This window comes from Tasmannia lanceolata, unplaced genomic scaffold, assembly GCF_043159265.1.
Source record: "Tasmannia lanceolata isolate RefF3 unplaced genomic scaffold, GAP_Taslan_0.1 ptg000015l, whole genome shotgun sequence".
NCBI lineage: Eukaryota > Viridiplantae > Streptophyta > Magnoliopsida > Canellales > Winteraceae > Tasmannia > Tasmannia lanceolata.
The window spans coordinates 25,920,998-25,940,773 of NW_027518692.1; the positions used below are offsets into that span (position 1 = coordinate 25,920,998).

General features: G+C 38.1%; 1 protein-coding gene across 1 annotated transcript in view; it reads left to right on the plus strand.

Annotated features, from left to right (window-relative positions):
- Window positions 1–210: 210 nt before the first annotated feature.
- Window positions 211–19,776, plus strand: part of LOC143845764 (Insulinase (Peptidase family M16) family protein) — a 45,239-nt gene continuing 25,673 nt past the window's right edge. Inside the window, exons 1-12 of the mRNA XM_077354179.1 lie at window positions 211–451; window positions 605–680; window positions 2,491–2,558; window positions 4,423–4,514; window positions 4,610–4,683; window positions 4,789–4,832; window positions 9,237–9,288; window positions 16,015–16,137; window positions 16,234–16,346; window positions 16,852–17,014; window positions 18,520–18,612; window positions 18,801–18,886. Of these exons, the coding sequence (XP_077210294.1) occupies window positions 329–451; window positions 605–680; window positions 2,491–2,558; window positions 4,423–4,514; window positions 4,610–4,683; window positions 4,789–4,832; window positions 9,237–9,288; window positions 16,015–16,137; window positions 16,234–16,346; window positions 16,852–17,014; window positions 18,520–18,612; window positions 18,801–18,886 (1,107 nt within the window). The 5' untranslated portion in view covers window positions 211–328. The remainder of the gene's footprint in view (window positions 452–604; window positions 681–2,490; window positions 2,559–4,422; window positions 4,515–4,609; window positions 4,684–4,788; window positions 4,833–9,236; window positions 9,289–16,014; window positions 16,138–16,233; window positions 16,347–16,851; window positions 17,015–18,519; window positions 18,613–18,800; window positions 18,887–19,776) is intronic.

The window sequence follows — 19,776 nt, forward strand, 5'->3', positions numbered from 1 at the left end:
TGTAGTGTAACAGAGGAGTCATGAATACAATACAGGGGGGTGTCCCATGCAAGAAAAGGAGACAAATATATCACTTTCCAGTAATTGTACGGGTGGAAATGGAAAAGAAAGTAGGACTTGCTAGGAAATTTCGGGGAAAGCAAATTTTCCACACGTTTCCTTGGAAATATCGACCTAGAATTATAGAAAAGGCCAACTAATAAGAGGTGATTTTTGGTCTACAGAGGTTTGGTCAAGTGAAAAAGCCAAAGATCGGCCTCTATTTAAGAAGCAGAAAAAGGAGAGAAGAAGAGGAAGGAGAGGAGAACAAATTAGTTGCAGGAGAAAAATGGCTGCTGTTAGAACAGAGGTCGAGATCTTGAAACCCCGTACGGACAAGAGGCAATATCGGAGACTCGTCCTTCCCAACTCTCTCGAGGTTCTCCTCATTAGCGATCCCGAAACTGACAAGGTAAATCAAAAACCCTCTCGCTGAGTAATTCGTGTTTTTAGGGTTTTGTTTTTGATGGATTAATTTGTTTCTATGTGGACTGAAAAATCTCCGAACGAATTTTCATTTCCTGATTTTTCAAGAGGATCCTAAAAAATTATTTTTTTGATTTAGGCGGCTGCTTCCATGGATGTTAGCGTAGGTTCATTTTGCGATCCAGATGGTCTGGAAGGTCTTGCTCACTTTCTTGGTAAGTGGTTGTTCTCATATTGAAGCTTTTTAATGTCTCAAGATTTAGTATATGCGTTTCCAATTCCATGTGTTATTCAGTGACTTTATCACGCTTGAAATGTTAGTAATATTCGTATCACTCGAGCATTGCTACAATAATTATGGCATTGTTGATGAACTAATTGATAAAGCCCCGTTCGTTTAAGATTATGAAAACCGATTTGTGAGTGCCAAACCGATTATTGGAATCAAAATTACATTTAAATTTGAGTCCGATAATTGGTTTAGCACTTACAATTGGTTTTCATAATCTTAAACGACCAGGGCCTAAATTTGCAAAGGTAGAATTGTTCCCCTATCGTGTTGCTAGAAAATCTCTTATACTTGTGAGCTTCAGCTACCTGAATTATTATTGCATGTTAGCACTCTTTCTCTGGTAAGTTTAAATCTTCATTGAGTCTGATTTTAACTCCCAAGGTCTTTGTTTTAGTTTACATCCATTTTTTATATAATTTAAGACCGGTCTCATGGGACCGAATCATTGGCTAGTTATTAATCCGTCAGCATTATGTCAGTTATTCACCAAAGGTCATTTTCTCTATAGAATACGAATATGCACAATTATTCTCAAACGGATTGAAGTTTGAAATTCAAAATGGAAGTTGAGAGTTATGATAGGTTTCCTCACATAGATCAGGAGTAGTTGTGGACAGTTGCATTTGACATCTATATAAAGAGACGGCTGCAACCAAGGAAGAGGTCTCAGAACCAACACAAAACATGTCATACTTTACATTTACCTATACCTCTCTGCACTGTCTTTTACCTTTCCTTAGTTGTAATTTTACTCAAGAACTTGAAGTCTAGAAGGAAAGAATTCAACCACAATGCTGAGTATTTTCTCCTAATTTCTGTTCTATATCCATGCACCGGTTCTGCATGTGTTCATCTTGTCGCTGACTGGCTGAATGCCTATCTGCTTCATCATTGTTTTTTTGCATTTCTGCTATGCGTATTGGGTTGGAACTTTTTTTTTTGGAATGGTATTGGGTTGGAACTTAGAACCTGGAGTTTGAAAAGAGAAAACTACATAAAGAAATACAAGTGTCACGAGTTATTGTACCACTAGCTTAAGCTTGGGTACCAATGGGCTATTTTGTTTTAAAGATTTTAATGAGGTAGCTGCATTCGGATTTGGTGGGCTCAATGTACCCTAATTGTGGAAAGAGATAAGGTGGGTTAGTAATGTTAGAAAGAGATTAGATGGGTTAGTAATGTTGGAAAAATACACAAAAAGTAGCTGGTATATTTGAAGCATTTCATATTTTTGTATGTTTGTTAGATAAGGGGCCATTTGGGTATCACTTTTTTTATCTTTCTATGAAAGAAATTTTTTGCAGAGTATTTATTTTTGCACGGTTTGGGTCCTGCAAAAACCATGTTCAAGGATGCTAAATTTGACATGAAACTCAATGATAATGTTATCCACCCACCCACCCTCCATCCTCCTACAATTACAATTATAATTGTTGTGCTGATGTCTTGTATTCTGGCACTGTAAAGAACCTTGACGGATTAATGTGCACGATTCACACATGGGTCATCATTGCTTATCTGTGAAGATATTTGATGTCTTTTGACGATGACAATGAAATTCCTTGTCAAGATGGTTCCCATTCAAAAGATTTCACTAACCTTTTCTTAACATGACAGAAAAAATTTGCCAACCTTTATAGTTGCCTTATTATGCAAATTGCCTTTGTTTCCTCATATTTGCACATTGGAGACTTACTTTTGATATGCTCACAATTTTCAATGTTTTGCTGCAGAGCACATGCTGTTTTATGCTAGCGAAAAATATCCATTGGAGGACAGTTATTCAAAATACATTATAGAGGTATAGCTTGCTTACCTTTGTAGAGATGCCTACTCTTCTACTTCTTTCACAATTGTTGCTGCTACAACTCAACTAAGCCTCTGTCCCAAACTAGTTGGAGTCGGCTAATGAATCCTTTAGAAAATTTTCATGAAGAAGGTGAAAGGGTCTACCCGGCTCAAATTGACTAAGTCTAATCCTGACACTAGTTGGGTTCGTCTACATGGATCATTTTCTTCCATTCTCTCCTATCCAAGGTCATGTTCTCTGTTATGTTCCTAACCCTCAAGTCTTTCCTCATTGTTTCTACCCAAGTTGTTTTCGGTTTGCCCCTACCTCGTTTTACTCCATCAACTTGGCACGAGTCACTTCTTCTCACGGGAGCATCCAAAGGCCTACGTTGGATATGCCCAAACCATCTTAAGTGGTGCTCTCTCATATTCTCCTCAATTGGTGCCACCTCCACTTTTTTACGGATGTCTTCATTCTTAATTCGATCTAACCTTGTGTGGCCGCACTCATCTAAGCATTTGCATCCCCGTTACACTCATCTTATGCACATCTGCTTCTTGGTGGCCCAACATTATGAGCCGTACAGCATGGCTGGCCTCATAGCTGTCTTATAAAACTTTCCCTTCAACTTGGTATGTATTTTACGGTCGTACAAAACTCTTGAAGCATGCTTCCACTCCAACTAATCTGCTCTTATTCCGTGGTTAACATCCTCTTCAATCTCTCCTTCCTTATGTAAGATTGAACCAAGATAGCGAAAGACAATTGTTGTTGCTAGTTTTTTTTTTTTTTAATGGTACAATTGTTGCTGCTAGTTGTTCTCTATGTTAAATATGTTCCGCAAATGTTGGTTGAACCTCATGCTTTTAAGCTAGAATTGATTTCACGTCCAATGACTCTCAATAATGTCATATCTCGGAGTTCCTTATTGCATCTGAAATCCGAACTAAGTAACCTTAGTTCGATTTAGGTGCTCTGTACTATCGACTTAGTAACCTTATCCAAGATTCTAAATTTCGGTTTCAGTTTCGATTTCACTCACTATGGAAATGGAAAATGTTACTTTTTCAGTTGGAATTTCGGTGGAGATCCTGTAAAAGTACAGAAACATATGAAAACAAATGCAAATGATAGAATCTTAAGATGGAACTTGAAGAAATGCTAGACTGAGCACATATACACACTCTGAAACCACCACATAAGCAAGACAACGATCAATAATGGCCTAACAACATCGCACACCTAGTGATATACGCTGTAGTGCATGTCTTAGAATTCAGTACAAACCATGTAATTCGTATAAATATTAATACATAATAGTAATACATGCATCACATTTCACATGCAATTCATATGAATATAATTATGTAAGCCATGCTGTTATAATGTACCACTATTACACTTACAGTTTTAATTTTGGCATGTGTTTCGATTTCGGTATGTGTTTTGGTTGGCATGAAAACTGAAACATTTCATTTGTTTTGTGTTGATTTTGGTGGAAAATTTAAAACCATGACACTTTATCCATAGAAAGAGCAACCTAATTGGTGTTTGAACCATCTTTTCACTTTAGGCGTTATAATGATGTTATAAAGCACTCTTTCATCTTGCTCTTTACTTGTCAATTTATTTTATTGCACAGCGATGTTAAATGATACTTAGCTTGTTTTCATAACCCTTGATGTGCTGCTTGATAAGAACATCAAATCTTTAGGGGTGCATTCAGCTTTTATTTTTCCGTGAAATAAATTTCTTCTAATGAAATCCTAACTGATTGTTCTGCTTGTTTCCTTTCGACCATGTTATCCATATAAGATACCTCATTTATGGTGTTAATTTTCTTTCTCTATATGGTGTCTCGGACGGTGCTCAGCATGGTGGCAGCACAAATGCTTTTACATCTTCTGAGCATACCAACTACTATTTTGATGTTAACACTGATTATTTTGAAGAGGCATTGGATAGGTATGATATTGTTTTACCCTTTCTATTTATTACTTATTCTTTATCTCTTCTTTTCTTTTATGCGCGTCAATGCTTTCACGTGGTTCACCATCCAGGTTTGCACAGTTCTTTATTAAGCCATTGATGTCTCCTGATGCTACCTTGAGGGAAATAAAAGCTGTTGACTCTGGTATAGTATTCTGTTTTGGACATTTTATCAGCAATGAATTTCCAAAATATTTTAAATTATCATTGTTAAGCAACTAGTCTGATTTTTGTTCTTGTCCTTATCCAGAGAATAAAAAAAATTTATTGTCAGATGGCTGGCGTATGTCTCAGGTATTGGTTATTTCAACATTTACTGCTTTCAAACCTTGCTTATAAAGGTTGCAATTTAATTTATTATAGTGCTACAAATTTTTGTAAAGATCCCAGTATTATGAAATGTAATTAATCTTAAACAATTGTTCATGGTCAGACATTCAATACCTACCAAAAAAAAAAAGACATTCAATGCTGTCTTGTGTATTATAGTAGCAATACAAAACGAATGGCTATTAATTTGTCATTCTACTATGGATTTAGTTTAGAATAAATTGTGTACCATGTACTGTTATGTTCTCACTCGAATTATTCAAGTCGCATTGGTAGGCTGTCATGCAGAAGTATTATCAATCTATCATGGACCATTGTGGTAATGTGATATGTTATAATTTTCTATTAAAAAGTAGTTAGTGTGGTGCTCCCACTCTACTTTAGATAAGTGTTATTAAATACTTAAAGGGGTATATTTGTAAATATGATAATTTATTAATTTAAGAGGTGTTGGTCCACCATGGGTGTCATTATCTAATTTTCTCCATTATGTCTTCTTCTCGTCCCTCCTCTCCTCTTCTCTTTTCTCTAACCCCAATACCATATTCTAACATGGTATCAGAGCACTAAACCATTGATTTGTACTCTTGAGTTCATTTCTCTTTCTTTTCTATTCTCACCTATCTCCTTTGTTCTTTCCCTTTTCCTTGTTTGGACCTAATAAAACCCTAGAGGACTGATCAAGCCCACAACCCTTGTTTTTTTTCTTTTCTTGTGTACCTTCCGTGCAACTACTTTTTTCTTTCCTTCTGTTTTGAATGGTGAGAATTTGGATTAAAGAAGGGAGAAGAAATCCCAAAGACCGAGGTGGTCAAGAACAAGGGAGGAAAACAGCCATGCAGCTACCTTTCTGGTTAGCTTTGTGATCCTTGTGGTGTGTTTCTCTTCACGAGGAATATATGAGGGGCTGCTATGTGCATCGTGCTGCTGGTTTTGTGCACTGTGTTGGCTATCGGACGGTGTTAGTCCGTGTTGCAAGGATTCGGATTCTTGTGTCAGGATCCAACACTTGAGGTGTCAGATTCGGCAAACCACAAAAAGTAGGATTCGTAGATTCAGTAATTTTTATTAAATAAAATAAAAAAATTTAAATTTAAATAAATACTCATGTACACACACACACACACACACACATATATACATATGAGGAAAATGATTGTGAGCTTGAAGCTCATATAGCTTATATGAGCTTGAGGGCCCAAACACATGGGTCCCACATTTTTTGTGGTGATCCAAACCATTCATTTGCAAGGCCCCATCATAGATAGGGTGTGTACCAAAAGTCAGCTCCATTGGATCATCCTAACCCCTTGAAAAGCAGAGGGCAAAAATGGGCAGATTTGTGGCAAACGGCGTCTGTCCATTTTGCCATCCACTTTTTGATGGGTCAGGATGATCCAATGGAGCTGATTTTTCGTACACACCCTATCTATGTAAGGGCCTGTCAAATGAATGCTTTGGATCATCATAACAATGTGGGCCCACATGTATTTGGCCCTCAAGCTCATATAAGCTATATGAGCTTCAAGCTCACAATCATTTTCCTCTATATATATATATATTTATGAAAATTTTGAGGGTGGAGGGTTGAGACCATGGTTTCAAATTTCGGTTTTGGAACGAGTTTCGTTCCTTACCGAAATTTCTGAAATTTCGAAATTTCAGACGAAATCTAACGAAATCAAATAAAATAATATTTTATCTCGTACAAAATTTCGAACGAAATTACCGAAATTTCGCCGTAATTTCGGCTGAAATTTTGGGAAAATATTAAATAAAGAATAAAATCCAGATTTTTTGGAGATTTTCCTTAAATTTCAGGAAAAACGAAATTTCGACCAAAAATTCGGTCGAAATTTCGTAACGTTTCGAGTTTCCCAGTTTTGGTTTCGGGGTTGACCGAAACCAGAAATTTCGATCGAAATTTAAAACCTTGGCCGAGACTAGTGTTTAAAAACTTGTTGACTCGACTCGGAACTCGCCTGCGTCGACTCCCTTTTACCTTAGCCGCGTTCTGTGTTGCACCGCATCTACATTCCGCGTTTTGCTTTACAGTCAATAAAAACTCCTTTGACTCTCCCGAGTTATGACCGCATCAAAGGTGTTCTTGGCCGCGTCTGCGCCGAGTCGACAAGGATTTTTCTTGGCCGCGTTCCGTGTTTTTTAAACAGTGGTCGAGACGTTAGGGTTTTCATTGAGAGTTGACGAAGAAAGGAGAATAGGGTCGATGTTCGAGGGTGGAAGGTCGAGGCTCTAGGTTTTTTATTCAGAGAATGGGCTGTGCTTTTATAAAAAAAGTTAAGACAGAAGCGTGTTTAAAGGAATAATATATATGATTCACATTTTTAAAAGAGACAATGATGTGTCGACTTCACTTGAAAGAATAGGTTTCATGTGGGACACAGCTACAACAAGAATCTGGACGTGTCCCGCCCGAATCCATGTCCGATTCACGCGTTGAACATGTCGACACGGATTCGGCATAGGGTGCACATTTTTAAAAGAGACAATGATGTGTCGACTTCACTTGAAAGAACAGGTTTCATGTGGGACACAGCTACAACAAGAATCTGGACGTGTCCCACGCGAATCCATGTCCGATTCACGCGTTGAACATGTCGACACGGATTCGGCATAGGGGGCAAATAATCGATGCAACACAGGTGTTAGTGCTGTGTTGATCGTGCTGGCAATGTGTGATATGTTGTTGCATGTGTTAGAAATGGAGGATAAGGTAAGAGAGGAAGAAGAAGAGGAATGGAGAAGATGGTGAGTCTCCACTAAGGAGCTCCCTGATGTATATATAGGCCCAACTAGGGCAACATGTGTACACAGCTTCCAGATAGGAACTGGCCAATCCATGGGTATACCATGAAGTTACAAAAGTTGTACCTGTGAACCAAGCCCCACTACATTACGCCTAACAATACAAGTAATGACTAAACTACCCTACAACACTCTTCAACAGCATGTAGATGCGCTGTGTGATGTGTTGGTGCAGTAGAAGTGTTCGTTGAAATGCTTGTTTGATGAGCTGCTGCAGTAGAAGTGTTTGTAGAAATGCTTGTGTGATATGCTGCTGCCATACAAGTGTTCGTGAAAATGCTGGTGTGATATGCCGATGCCATAGAACTGTTCTTGTGTGTACAAAGCATAGTTTAAAACACCCCACCCCCCAACGTCATCGTGGACTTGCCACTTCTCATAGCTGGGATACAAATTGATTCATTTCTTTTATGCATCCAATTATATATCCCATTTTTCCTTTTCCATCAATGAAAATCCGGGCAGATTGTGCCCATTCGAAATAGTTAATTCCGTGAAAAATCACCATTTTAATATGCAGCCCTGGGTTTTTCTCTCCATGACTTCCCATATGTGATGCGCTAACCACTACACTGGAGACAGCGGGAGATTCTCCAACAACACTACTATCAAACATATTGCTGATTTACTAGAGCCAAAACTCTCGTTACTAAGAATGAATAAAAACTATACAGCTTATATTGCTTATAATGGTTTGATTTCTTCTAATGTTTCTTTTTGTATATACATTTTTCATGTTGTTTGGTACATAGTACTACTAATTGTAAGCATGGATTTAAATTTCGGTTTCGGCCTTGGCCGAAACCGAAATTTCGGCTGAAATCCGGTAAAAAAAGAAATAATTAATTATTTCGGTAATTTTGGCCAAAATTACTGAAAATACTAAATTTTTGGAAAAAAATTTGTATTTCTCGAAATTTCGGATTTTTTGAAATTTCTGTTTCGGTCCCAACTGAAATCTGAAATTTCGGATTTCAAACGAAATTTAAAACCATGGTTGTAAGCATGGTTTTAAATTTCGGCCAAAACAAAACTAAATGACTGAAATATTTCGGTTTCAGCCATTGCCGAAACGAAATTTACATGAAGTTGTTTCTTTACAAGATTTCAGTGAAATTTCACCGAGATTTGACTGAAATTTCGCCAAAATGTCGCAGAAATTTCAGTTGAAATTCCGTTTTTAGCCATTTTTACAAAATTTCCAACGAAATTTATGAAATTTCCACCAAAATAGCCGAAATTTTAGACATTTCGGCCGAAAAAAAATGCAATCATTATCATAATTTTTACATGATTTCAGTCGAAACCGAAATATTTCGGTTTCAGTGGTGGCCAAAACCGACACCAAAACCGAAATTTAAAACCTTGGTTGTAAGTACTAGCTGTAAAGTTGTAACTGTGAGGAAAAAGTTATTTTTTTTGTTCATTTTTTATTTTATTACCTTACAGAAGTATTTCTTATCATAACTTACCCAAAATAAGGTCATTCTTATCTCTGAGTTGTAACTTTTGCTGCTGTTTCAAATTGGTTATGCTTTTCAGCTTCAGAAACATTTATGTGCAAAAGGTCACCCATTTCACAAGTTCAGTACGGGTGAGAATTTTGAAATTCTAATTGTTGTTTTGGGGATTTTGGTTGCTGGATTAATTGACATGGCTATTAACGGTTCAGTAAAATTGAAGAGTTTTTGCATCCTTATCCTATGATGGGGTCCATTGAGGGCACATTATCTTGACATGAAATAATTTTTCATTATTCGCTCTGGGCCTGATAGTCTGACCATAATAATATAACATATGAAAGCATTAATTCAATTATTCACTTTCTGGATAATCATTGCCTTTTGAATTATTCACTTATGATTGTAAGAGACTACATTATATCGATGTTTGACTTCATAATTACGGTTAGGACAGAAAAGTTGTTCACAACATATAGTTAGGAAGAAAAGTTGCTCACATTGGGCCTTATTTTAGTAAGTTTGTTTCACTAGTTTAAGAAAAGAAAATGAACAGAAGTGGTCATTTGAATGGTGAAGTTACTTATGTTTCCTTAGTTTCTAATCCACTGACCTATCTGCCGTGACAGAAAAGTAAAAAAGGAAACCAAGGATTTTTGTTAGGCAATCCATAACTGTAATGAAAACTTATGTTTCCCTACTTACTGATCCACTGACCTATCTTCCATGAACCAAGTGATGCAGATCATAAGCTAATAAGTGGCATATTTGCCCATTAGGATTTCTAGGCATTTATTTTCCATGTTATTTAGTTTTTAGGCTTTTATTTTTCATGTTATTAGAATTAGGAAGTTTAGTCTTTTAGGAATTCATATTTTAGTAGGTTTCTATCTTTTGTTGTTAATTGCCTATTTATAGGCCTCTTTACAACTTATTTTGTAACTTTTGATGATTATTGATATTGAATAAAGATTCTTCTCCCTCTAATTCTGGTCTTCTTCTTCTCTCTTCTGATTTCTTCTCCTCTCCCTAAATTCGTCTATTCTTCTGGTTATTTTTGTCTCTTCTTCCCCTATTCTTCTAATTCTATCCCCTTTCGTCTATTTCTCTCCCATTTCTTCAAATTTTCTTCACGGTGCTACATCAATTTGGTATCAAAGCCAAAGATCTAAGAGCTCTCCGACAAAATCCATCGTTCGCAACCACTAATTTCCAAAGCCACTTGCAACCAAATCCATCTCCCAGCCACCATCTCCACTAAAACCGGTCCCAAACCAATATCTTTCAGATCTGTCACCAGCATCCAACCCATAACACCCGAGAGTCCCTCTTTATTTTCAAAATCTAAACAGGCAATCACTTTAATCCCTGTTTTCTATTCCTAAACCAGTTCCTAGACCTGCACCAACAGCGGATTGAAGACCATCTTTGCAAGCATGCAACTTTCCGAAAATAGATACGAATAAAAAAGAGGAAAGATCAGAAGTTTCGGCAATTCAAGATCTGGTTTTTGGGTAGCTGATTGCCATCTTTTGCACTCAGATTTCATCCTCGTAGGAGTTTCAGACGTACTCTAGGTCCAACATGAAGGAAGCCCCAAGATAGTGCCCAAATACCCTTAAATCCATCTTTGTCTCAGCCATAAACCTACAATTCTCGCTAATCCCAACCATTCCCTTAATCTAGCCCTTAAACCCCCTTTTCTGCACCTTGTTTTCAAGCTTCTTTAAAACCTTCAAATCAGCCCTTGCTTTCACCCACCCAAACCGAGCCCAACCTTCAAATCACCCTGCTGATTGCAGCCCTTTGAACCCTAATTAAACCCTAAACTACCCACTCACAGCCACCTCTAGAAGCCCTAACCTTCCCTGTACTTCAGCCATATTTCACCCAGGTTTCAGCCAACCCAAAATAACTTAGTCATTAACCACCTTTTGATGGCCCAAAGTTGCAGCCTTGTTTTTTTTCCAACAAACCCAACCAAAGAATGCAGCCAACCTCAAGCCAATCCATTCAGTTCCAACACCCGAAGTCTCCGGCTGTGGCCTTGCTGTATGAAACTAATCCGAAAATTCCCGTACGTTACCCTATCTTCTGTGTTGTATTGGAGAATCGTATTGGAGGAGATTTTTTTTTCACATAAGGTAAGTTTGCACTATTTAGGCAACAGATAAGTATCAGCCATACAATTCCTTTTTGAAAGGGAAGTTGTAGTGCTGTGACTTGCAGGAGAAGTTATCACACAGTAAAAAAAAGGCAAGTCACGTGTCCACCCAATCAGTATAATTTTGGGTTGACAAAGTTGCACAGTGAGTTTCCAAGGCAAGTGATATAAAGGGAAAGTTGCAGTTACTTGGTTAGCAAGCTATCTTTGCCTAGCACCTTATCTTATTAGGTAACCTGCTATATCCTCTTCTTTCAAAAAGTAACCTGCTTTTTATATCCACTATATCCACTTCTTTCAAAAAGTAACCTGCTTTTTATTTACATTATAATATAGAGAAATTATACAAGTCTCTGCCAAAAAGTAAGTTGTTATCTTTATTCAACACCCCTCCTTTTTCACCTTGGACACCCCCCTATTTACTTTAAGTTTCACGTGACAATCTGTCCCGTGAGTTAAAAAAAGGGGACCTTTCACACAACCCCTTTCTTCCTTTCGGCACCCCCCTCATAGTAGTACCACAAGATTTAACCCCCTCCTGTTTCCTTCAGGCACCCCTCCCCCACCCCCCCAAAAAAAAAAAAAGAAAAGAAAAGGAGAGAAAATTCCCTCTCTATCTCATCACATTTTCTCCTCACCCGAGCTATTTCTGCTCAAAATTGGCCCTCGACCTCAACACGAAAGTTGTTCGTGATAACTTTTAGAGCGCATTCAACCTATTTTCAGCAGCGGACAACAGTCTTCAACACAGTTTCAGGAGCCATCTCAGCCGTTGATCGCGCCCCTTCTTCCGATCATCAGCTTTCACTCATCCGATTTCAGATCCGCGACAGACATTGTGCTTCTTTCGATATGCCAGACAGATCAGACAGTTGATTTCCGTTTTCGACATCGATCCCTATGCCTCCACCATTTATTCCATATTTTGATAGGTACGTCGAAAGCTATTGGAATGGACGCACTCTCTTTAGCTATTATGACGATGCATGTTTGCAGTGGATTGATGCTCTAGACGCATATCATGAGTACAATGGCCATGATCACCAAGCGACAATCTACTGGGCTAAATAAACTGTGCGATGACAAGCCCGATGCTCATGGGACCACATGGAAACGTACCGTCGTAGAAGCAGCGAGCTTCCTATCTGTCGTTGGAAGGATGTTCGTGATTTTTTATGACTCTTTATACGCTCCACTATTTACGGAGATTGAAGCGTGAAGAAACCGCTCGACGAGAAGAAGCAGCTTGCCGTGAACAAGAAGCAGCAGCCCGTCGTGCACGCGAAGCTAAAATTGAAGCTGAGAATTTAGAGCGTCGCATGCGTGAGTCGGATTTGCAGAGCTGCTTCACTACTTCATCCGTCTTACCCGTTACTGATATTCTTACGGGTCCAGATGCTAGTATTGATGAGATCATTAATGTTGAGCCTTTGATTCCATCAGATTCAGACTCTGAGATGGACGATCCAGAGTTAGAGACTCAATTGATTGCTGATATCGACATCATTGCGCATGATGCTTCTGAGATTTCTGCTGCACCGATTGCCGATCATTTAGAGAGTGACCTTTACTCTTCTGAGGCAGATATTGTGACAGATCCACGTGAGGCTGATCCATTACCTGAGTCCGAGCCGAGTTACCAAATCGTTGAGGCATTACCAGAGCATACACAACACAACTGATCATTGAGGATGCCGATTCCATATCATTACATGAGCACACTGATAGCATTGCTTCTCTTGTAGATGCCCTGATCGAGATGATTATGGAGGTTGAGCCCACCGATTTCAGTGCACAAGATGACCATCTTGATGCTGATCATGGATTAATACTGCCCATAGCTGTTTGGCCGATCTAGGAGGAGTACGTTGCGATCTTCCCAGCTAGTTTACTTCATCGTCACAGATTCTGTTCGCATGAGTCTACATGGGCACTTTCTTCCCTCTTCTTCCACCTACCTTGCAGATGCTTCTCCCGATTGTCTCGCGCGTTAGACATCATGATTGCTTCTGCCGGATTACGCGTTCTACTACTACAGTGGATTGTTTACATCTTTGACCCAGGTGGACTAAAACTCGAGGGCGAATTCTTTTTCAACCGGGGGAGAATGATGCAGATCGTAGGCCAATAACTGGCATATTTGCCCATTAGGATTTCTAGGCTTTTATTTTTCATGTTATTTAGAATTAGGAAGTTTAGTTTTTTAGGAATTCTTATTTTAGTAGGTTTCTATCTTTTAGGTTGTTAATTGCCTATTTATAGGCCTCTTTACAGCTTATTTTGTAACTTTTGATGATTATTGATATTGAATAAAGATTCTTCTCCCTCTAATTCTGGTCTTCTTCTTTTCTCTTCCGATTTCTTCTCTTCTCTCCCTAAATTCGTCTATTCTTCTGGTTATTTTCGTCTCTTCTTCCCATATTCTTCTAATTCTATCCATTTTCGTCTATTTCTCTGCCCTTTCCTTGATTTTTCTTCACGGTGCTGCATCACCGAGGATTTGTGTTAGGCAATCCGTAACTGTCGTGAATCGTTCTTTTTCCCATGAAGGGAAATTTGAGATTCAAATAGGTCTTATTTCTCCGCAGTATGTTTTACATGGAATTAAATGCTTATAACCTCCAAAGGCTGGTGTATACCACAAAGTAAGCCAAAATTTTACTCATTATATAAGTTTAGTAATTGGAAGAATAAACCCAATGTGGTTATGTTACACCCACGCGCACAAAAATCTGAAAAAACACAAGACAGACATACACACACTTAGTCTAAATCGCTAAGGTTCTGTTCTCGTGGGATGAAATCCCTCCGGAATGACATGCCAATAAGAAAAAGAAAAGGAAAATAATATAAAAAGTGTTATTTGCAAAACGAAAAAAACAAGACAATGAAAAGAGGGCTATTCATCGATAGGGGGAGGAGAAGAGAGGGAACAACGGGTGGGCTAGGGTGGCGGGCAGGCTAGGGGTAGCAACGGCGGGTGAGGCGGCGAGTCGAGCTTTCCGTGGGAGAGAGTGCTTTCTGTTTTCTGTTTTCCACCAATTCTCCGCTTGCAAAAGATGGAAAACCGACAGAAGCGACGTCAGACGATTCGGAAAACGGTCAGAATCCACGCTGGCATGCGGAAGACATCTGGACATGCAGTCAATAGAGGTTTGGTGGATTTTAACCCCCCTTTCCCGACCTTTTCCGTGGCAAGTGCCACAACCAAATGGGCCGTAATGGAACTTCTCATAAGTCATTTTGATTGGCTTCCATGCTTCGAGCATGCCCCTCTAGATAATGGAACCCTAAACTCTCATCTCCCTCAAACTGTCTTGTACTTACAAAGGACGATTTTGTGTTAATGGACCTCCTCCACACTTCCAAAATCATATGGGAGCCTTATTCATCATCCTCAACCTTGCATGATCTAAGGCACTGCTATTCGTCGATTTACACTCTTTCAAATCCATACGATGCTTAATCTTTTTTCCCTCTCTCTCCCTTCCCAAAGAAAAATATCCCGCTATTCGTTGATTTACACTCTCCAATCCATACGATGCTTAATCTTTTTTCCCTCTTCTCTCCCTTCCTAAAGAAAACATCCCAATCTTTTATCTATCTTGCTGAGGATCTTATAATATAGTATAAAGAAAGAGTAAAAATTTGCAAGAGATGCCTGGCTAGTGTGATTCTACTTCCCAAACACCTTAACTTTTCTTTCAATGCCAGGTTCTTTCCAACCATTCCAATACACACATACCCCCTCCCTATTGTCAATTACTTTTGGAGGCTTGCTGAATAGATGAAGGCATACAATCTGCTTTGCACTTCATAAGGCTAGCTAGTTCTTCCCCCCTATGGTCGTCCATATTGATACCTATCAACGAGCTTCAACAATGTTCTCTGTAACATTGGAAACCACTTGAAAAGATTAGCCATTTGATCCACTATCTGGATCATGGTGAAAAAGAATCCCATCAAGGGTTTAAGGAGAAGCCCACATTTTACCACAGCTGGAGATGTAGTAGATCGATGGATGACCCATTTCATCGATCAATGCAATTATTCATATGTCGAGGGTTTTGACCATCAACAAACAAACCTAGCCATTGAATGAGAGTCTACGCATAACAGTTTTAGAATTTTTTTTAGCATATTTTTGTTTTGTTTTGTTTTTCTGTACAAATTTGAGTCGGTTTAGGCTTCATGTTACGCATAGGTGCTGCTACTATAAAAGCATGCATGAATTTGGGTTTTGGGATTAGTTTTGTTATGATTTTTTTTATTCCTAGATCCAATTTCATGCCTGATCAACTCCACTGCATCAAATTTTCTCCAGTTGCAAATGTTCATGTTCCTGTATGGAACTAATTGTTGCATTATATTTTCCTCCATCTCGTGCTATCTGTCAATTTTTCCTTGGACGACACTGCTATTTGAGATTGTTTTGATTTCCAAGATGCTTTTCTATGTCTAATGAGTGATCTGTGAAGACCCTAAATGGTGAATGTGGAAACTGCACAAGCCAGTAGTCTATATTGGAACTTCCTTTTCTGGCAAGATGTTTAATCTTCTCCTTAAACCTTCTCCCACCAAACGATAGGCCAACACACATATTTTGGAACCCTATAGTTTCTCTAGTTGTTTTTGGTTATTATGCTGGATGTCTCTCATTTCTTGTTCTTATATACTACAAATGTGTCAATTTTAGGAAATTGGGATACTCTGGAGGTTTGTCCTAAAAGAAATGGGTTGGATACACGGCAGGAACTGATTAAATTCTATGAAGAGAACTATTCTGCAAACCTTATGCATCTTGTTGTTTATGGGAAAGGTACTGGAAGTTTCTGCACTGTTGTTCATTCTTATCTGATGGTCCATGTATGGAAATTAGTCACTGTTAGAACTATCTCATCTTGGTTAATTGCAGAGAGCCTTGATGAAATTCAAAAACTGGTGCAACATAAGTTCCATGAAATTCGAAATACTGAACGAAGCTGTTTTCGTTTTCTGGGTCAGCCTTGTACATCTGAACATCTTCAGGTATTTCTGGATACTAATGGTATACTCCATGTTACATGGATTCTTCTAAATGGGCGAAGAATCCGTGTTGGAAACGTCACGGATTCCAATACTTAGGATTCTCTGAGACACTTCTATATCTCTTTTATCTGTTTTTTCTGCATACCACTACCACAACTTTACAATTACCTCATGTTTTGAGTTTTTCCTATCCTACTAGTAAGTTTCGTAAATATAAATAAAATATTATATTTACTTAAACGATTAAATTTTTCAATATATTTCTTGTTATAACCATATTATTAAGTAAGAAAACAAAACTTGAAACTCAAAGCATGAGGTAATTATAATGGTATTTCTGGATACTAATAATATACTGACCTATGGCTCAATAAAACCTAGATGCAGGTGTTGTTCCTCCGGAATGCCTCTTGAAACTTCTCTATTTATTGGCATATGAATCATTTTTTATAGTAAAAAAGTACGGAGTTTTAAAGACTTCATTCTTATTTATTTCTTATTGCAGATTCTTGTCAAAGCTTTGCCAATTAAGCAAGGTGACAAATTGAGGATTATATGGCCCATCACTCCAGGCATACGCCATTACAAAGAAGGACCATGTAGGTATCTTGGTCACCTTATTGGGCATGAAGGAGAGGGCTCTCTGTTTTCCATTTTGAAAACATTAGGTGAGTTACACATACATGCCCCATTTTTAGATTTTCTTTTGAGGCACCCATGGTTAGAAACATTAGGTGAGTTCTGCATACATATCTCATTTTAAGATTTTCCTTGAGGCATCCACGGTATTAAAATTAGAGAAATGTGCTTCATGTTTTATAACTTTGAATTTCCTTTTTATTGATACTCATGCTTGAAATCAATGAATTGAGTTGGCAACTAAATATTGTTTAAGTGATGCCAGATCTGCTCCTAATGTTCATGGTGACATCTTGTTTTTCTGCGGTGTTTTGAGTGTCTTATATTGGTCGAAGCACGGGGCATATAGTCATGTTTATTCTTCTTCATCTTTTTATCTGAATTTTTTTTATTTGCCTTTTTATTTGAATATTATGTGATTTTCTTCACAACATGGGTCCTACTTCCCTAACCTTCTGTAGCACTTGGGAAACATTTTTCTCTAATTTGTGGCAAGATTTGCAAAATTGTTTACTCGAATCGATATTTTTAACTGAGTATTTTGGAAATAGATTGCTTGTGTTAATCATGTATCATATGTTGGGGAAAGTATTTTGGATCTGGGAATTAAAAAAAATGAATCCTTAACGTTCCCTCTCTTACACGAAACAACTTGATTTTGACTCATTTGAGGATGTTGAAAACACTCAATGATTCCAGTGCATGTCCTACACCTTTTACTTCATTTTAGTTAAGTTGGTTCTAGTTAGTGTTCTTCAAGGTTTTAAATGTCAGTTTCGGCCACAACCACCGAAATTTCGCTGTAAATCTTAAAATTTCGTTGTTGGTCCCGACCGAAATCCGAAATTTCGGTATTTCGGCAGAAATTTAAAACCATGGCATTCTTTTTGTAACCTTTTTTTTTCTTCGAAGCTGGCATCAAATCTTTGACCTCAAGGTTGAAGGCCAAAGCCTTTACCATTGAGCTAGAGGCTCGATCCCATTCTTGTTGTAACCTATCCCTAGGCTAGCTCAATCTTATTATCTCTTTATTAATGCCCATTTATATATTATACCCTTTTCTTGTATTCTAGGAATTATTGCAATCTCTTCTATTGTTTGGCTGAACATGTTCGATTTCTTTTTTATCAGTTATTTATTTAAACCATTAAAAAAGCAGTTATTTATCCAACAACAGACCCTTTGTTGCATGTTATCAAAAGTTCATATGTATTACTATGTTCTTATGTATTACTGTCGTGTCTCCAGTTTCCACATGGTAAATATATAGCCATGTTCATATAAAACATTTACAGGCCTCTGTACAAACAAAAGGTTAAATCTTATCACATTGCTTTATACTTGAAAAATGTTGCTAATATGAAATTGGTTTGATGTATTTGTCTTCGTATATGGCTCCTTCAGCAACATGAGATTAGATTAATTTTATGTTCATCTTTTTCATACTGTTGGCATTATTACTGTAATTTTCACCCGCCTTATTTGTTTACAATGCAAAGGTCTCCTAATGTTGACGGTTAGTAAAACATTGCAGGGTGGGCTACAAGTTTGGGTGCTGGTGAGGGGGATTGGACCTATGAGTTTTCTTTCTTTACAGTAGTTATTGATCTCACTGATGCGGGTCACGGTTAGTTCTGTTTCTAATGCTTTGCTTGTATTTCATGGTCCTTATCAAGTTCTTCCAGTGTTCTTTTCATTTGTGATCAAACTCTGTGTCAAGCAACATTTTTGTTCTTGTCTTGGGAATGAGGTGTCTGATTGCTTTCAGATTCTTTTGTTCTAGAATCTGACTAGATTACTTGAAATGTATTGCAGAACACATGGAAGATATTGTCGGATTGTTATTCAAATACATTCTCCTCTTACAGAAATCCGGGGTCCACCAATGGATTTTTGATGAGGTATGGGGATTTTGTTTTATTTTTATCCTGAAAAGTAGCATTATTAATGAAAAGAGGAATAAAATAGGGGGAATGCCAAGATGCCACTTCATCCCTACCATTATAAGAAAGGAAGAGAAAAACAAAATCTTGACTCAGCTTGAGGGTACACATTAGAGATAAGGAGTGCCAAGCTTCACTCCGCTAGAGGGTAAATATTAGAGGTAAGGGGAGACCTTGTACTGTATCCTCTTTTATCAGGGTCATCGTCAACCAAATTCGTCAGACGAGGAATAAGAGAGGGAAATGCCCATCTGGGGGAGCTGATATCTCTAATATGAGAGAAGCAATTTTCTAGTCTCCAGAGCCCCAAACTCCTACCAGACACTCATACGATAGCACTAGCAGAGAATCCCCTTCCACCAAAAGGTGACGACCTGGATCATCCATGACCAGTTTTACTCCTTTTTGCAATTTTGCAGTTTCCATCTCCCTAGAATCTGCCACAATCTGCCACAAGGCCCACACCAATTGGAATTGACCATGCCAATCTAACCACTTCAATGTTCTCTTTTATAACACCACCGCTACCAGCTGGTCCTGGGTTGCCATTAGAATTTCCAGAAAATTTGATCTTTGTGATGTCAGGAAGTGGTGGAAGCCACATGCAGATGACGTCTCTTCGAATTTTCTACACCAACGTGATCTTCGAGTTTCTCATCACATCTGCGAGAGATTAAGCCCAGTGACACTTGTAGAAGAAACCCAAATAATAATAGGAGCTTGATTATAAGTATCTATGAATCAAAGCCTACTTCTTTTTCATCAAATAATCTGGCATTGCATTCTTTCCATATGCCCCACATAATAGCAAAGTAAGTTATATGCCATAGGTACCTTCCTTTCTCACG